Source organism: Aplysia californica, unplaced genomic scaffold, assembly GCF_000002075.1.
Source record: "Aplysia californica isolate F4 #8 unplaced genomic scaffold, AplCal3.0 scaffold00295, whole genome shotgun sequence".
In the NCBI taxonomy this organism is placed as follows: Eukaryota; Metazoa; Mollusca; class Gastropoda; order Aplysiida; family Aplysiidae; genus Aplysia; species Aplysia californica.
This window is the reverse complement of record NW_004797565.1, coordinates 764610-767010: the sequence shown is the minus strand read 5'-3', so window position 1 is coordinate 767010 and position 2401 is coordinate 764610. Positions and strand designations below refer to the sequence as shown.

General features: G+C 42.8%; 1 protein-coding gene across 1 annotated transcript in view; it reads right to left on the bottom strand.

Moving 5' to 3' along the window:
- Nucleotides 1–1869: 1869 nt before the first annotated feature.
- LOC101851052 overlaps nucleotides 1870–2401 on the bottom strand; it is a 10053-nt gene continuing 9521 nt past the window's right edge. Inside the window, exon 3 of the mRNA XM_005101718.3 lies at nucleotides 1870–2394. Coding sequence (XP_005101775.1) covers nucleotides 2041–2394 — 354 coding nt within the window. The 3' untranslated portion in view covers nucleotides 1870–2040. The remainder of the gene's footprint in view (nucleotides 2395–2401) is intronic.

Sequence of the window (2401 nt, the reverse complement as noted above, 5' to 3'; positions counted from 1 at the left end):
GGGGGAGGGGGGAGATTGAGCAAAAAGAGCACATTAAAAAAATTATTATCTTTTAGTGCTGGGGTAAGACAGACAGACAGAAATAACAGAGGGAAAGACAAGAAGAAGGATCTACCAGCGGTGCCCTAAATACTTTTCTTAACCCTATCCTTGTACCCTCGGGGTTGTATTTTTTCACATTTTAGAATAATACTAGAGCGAAGATCTCTTTGAAACTTTCAGCATTTCTCAAAAAAATCATTTTGACAGGCTTCTATGCAAAGCATACGGATCGGATTAACGAGTAAATTTCCTCTTTGGAAAGTGGTGGTACAGAGTTCCCCACGTCGTATGGATACGACAGTTCAACACGACGTACGGATAGGGTTAAGGACGCAACGGCCAATCTCACAGAGGCGGAATCCAACTCATTCATAACTTTTTTTTTTGAATTGCGAGTCCCAACACTGCGCTATATTCTATCTCAGAATAACAAAGTTCTATCTGCTCAGTACCTAGTTTGGAGAAATTAGACGTCAAAGATTTGGAGTTTCATCCATGTCAAGCTTTTTTCGAAAGCAATTGTTTGAGTATCTTGATAAAGACTCCGAATAACCCTGCCATATTGACAGAGGAGATAGAACGTTTGGTCTCTGGCCTCATGGTCTTAGTAACTCAAGACGGCAAAAAATGTTAAATAGAACTTTGTAATTCTGAAGTAGCGACTGGTCTGCCGTTCTGGGGCACTCCTAATCCAGAAGAAGCCATAGTGGGTGGTTGGTGGGTGCCACAAGAAGTTGCAAATGGTAAGCAGCTCAAGTGGCAAAAGGTGCCAGCCGAGAAACAAAAAAACCCCCAAAAACAAAAAAAACTACCAAGGGAGGCTACTGGCACCTGAGTTTAGTATTTGTACATTTGTGTGTCAATCACAACGTCGGGTTGAGATAGCTTTGTATCAAAGATGTGTAAAACTTACATGTAGTTTAGATTATAATAATATACATACGTGTAAAACAAAATGATTTTATGATTTGTTGGTGCGAGTATTTCAATGCTAAAAAAGATCAGTAGGGTTCAACAAAACAAAGTCACGATGGAGAGATATATTGTATATACATGTATACATGTGTGTCGGCTATCTTTCAGTGACAAATCTGGTTGGGTCTTGGTTGTATAATGTCCAAGCAGTTACAGTTTCAGCACAAATCTAACACTGACATAATATTATATATGGAATGACGAAAAATCATTTCAAGTACAAATCTGGAAGGATTCTGCCTCTATAAGTATAAGGTGTATATATACCTGAAACAAATCTCTGCCCCTGGTTTTGAGTGATAGTACAGTGCTGGTATAGTAGAAGGTTACTTCAGACTCAAAATTCGTACATTGCTCATTATCAGACGCTGACAGATATACATTATTATCTATATCCTTATCATTATCATAATAATAACATAGTATGTTGAATGTATATCTTCACTTCTATTCACTAACATTTTGAGAGAGTAAAACAAAGGCGTACATGATGTACATTGTCATGTACGTCAAACATAACTCCAACCCCCCAGGGAGGTGCTACTGACTGAACTTGTCTTTAGGCCATTCCCAAAGGGGGGATATGAACATGTTCTTATGCACAGTAGAGTTGTAAATGGGCTGATTCATCAATGTCATGCTCATAACTGTGCCTGAACTGCAAACGGGGAACTGCAGCTTTTTCTTTCCTCATCCTTAATCTCGTCTTTTTTCCTCTACTACTTCTTTTGTATATTTATTACTCTCTTATAACCCGGTATTTCCTGGGTGCCTATATAGTCGAAGCAGACTTTGTGCTGTTGAAGCGAGAGAGGAGAGCAGAGTAACCCTGATTCCCCGTTTGGACTTCTCTGTTGACATCCTCCCCTTGGCGCTCATATGACCTTGGGAATTTGCCAGCGCCGTAAAACCTTACTGAAACTAAAACCCCCCACATAATTCCAGGCGTCAAGGGTCAATGTTATTCCAGACCTCAAAGGTCAAGGTAACTCGAGGCCTCAAAGGTCAAGGTAATTCCAGGCGTCAAGGGTCAAGGTTGTACATGTCAAACATGTAGGTCAAGTCTGTACAAGGGACTGCCACCACTGTGGAAGATTCTCCCGTCTTGTGGTTGGAGCTCCGGGACTCGCAGCGACTGAAGTGGTACAACGCCTTCAGGATCTTGTCTGTGCGGCGTGGCACCGGCACCTGGAGGCCCTCAAACCGACCAGTGGTCAGTGGGAACACGTCGGCCTTGCGCAACAGGAAGGTGTGGCGGGTGTAGGGTGTCAGGGCCCACACAAACTCCTGGTTCTCCGCGAAGAAGAAGAGATCGATGAAGGGGAAGGCGGTGCCGGCCGGGTGGAACTTCCAGTGGGTGTTGGACGACGGCGCCATCTGAAGA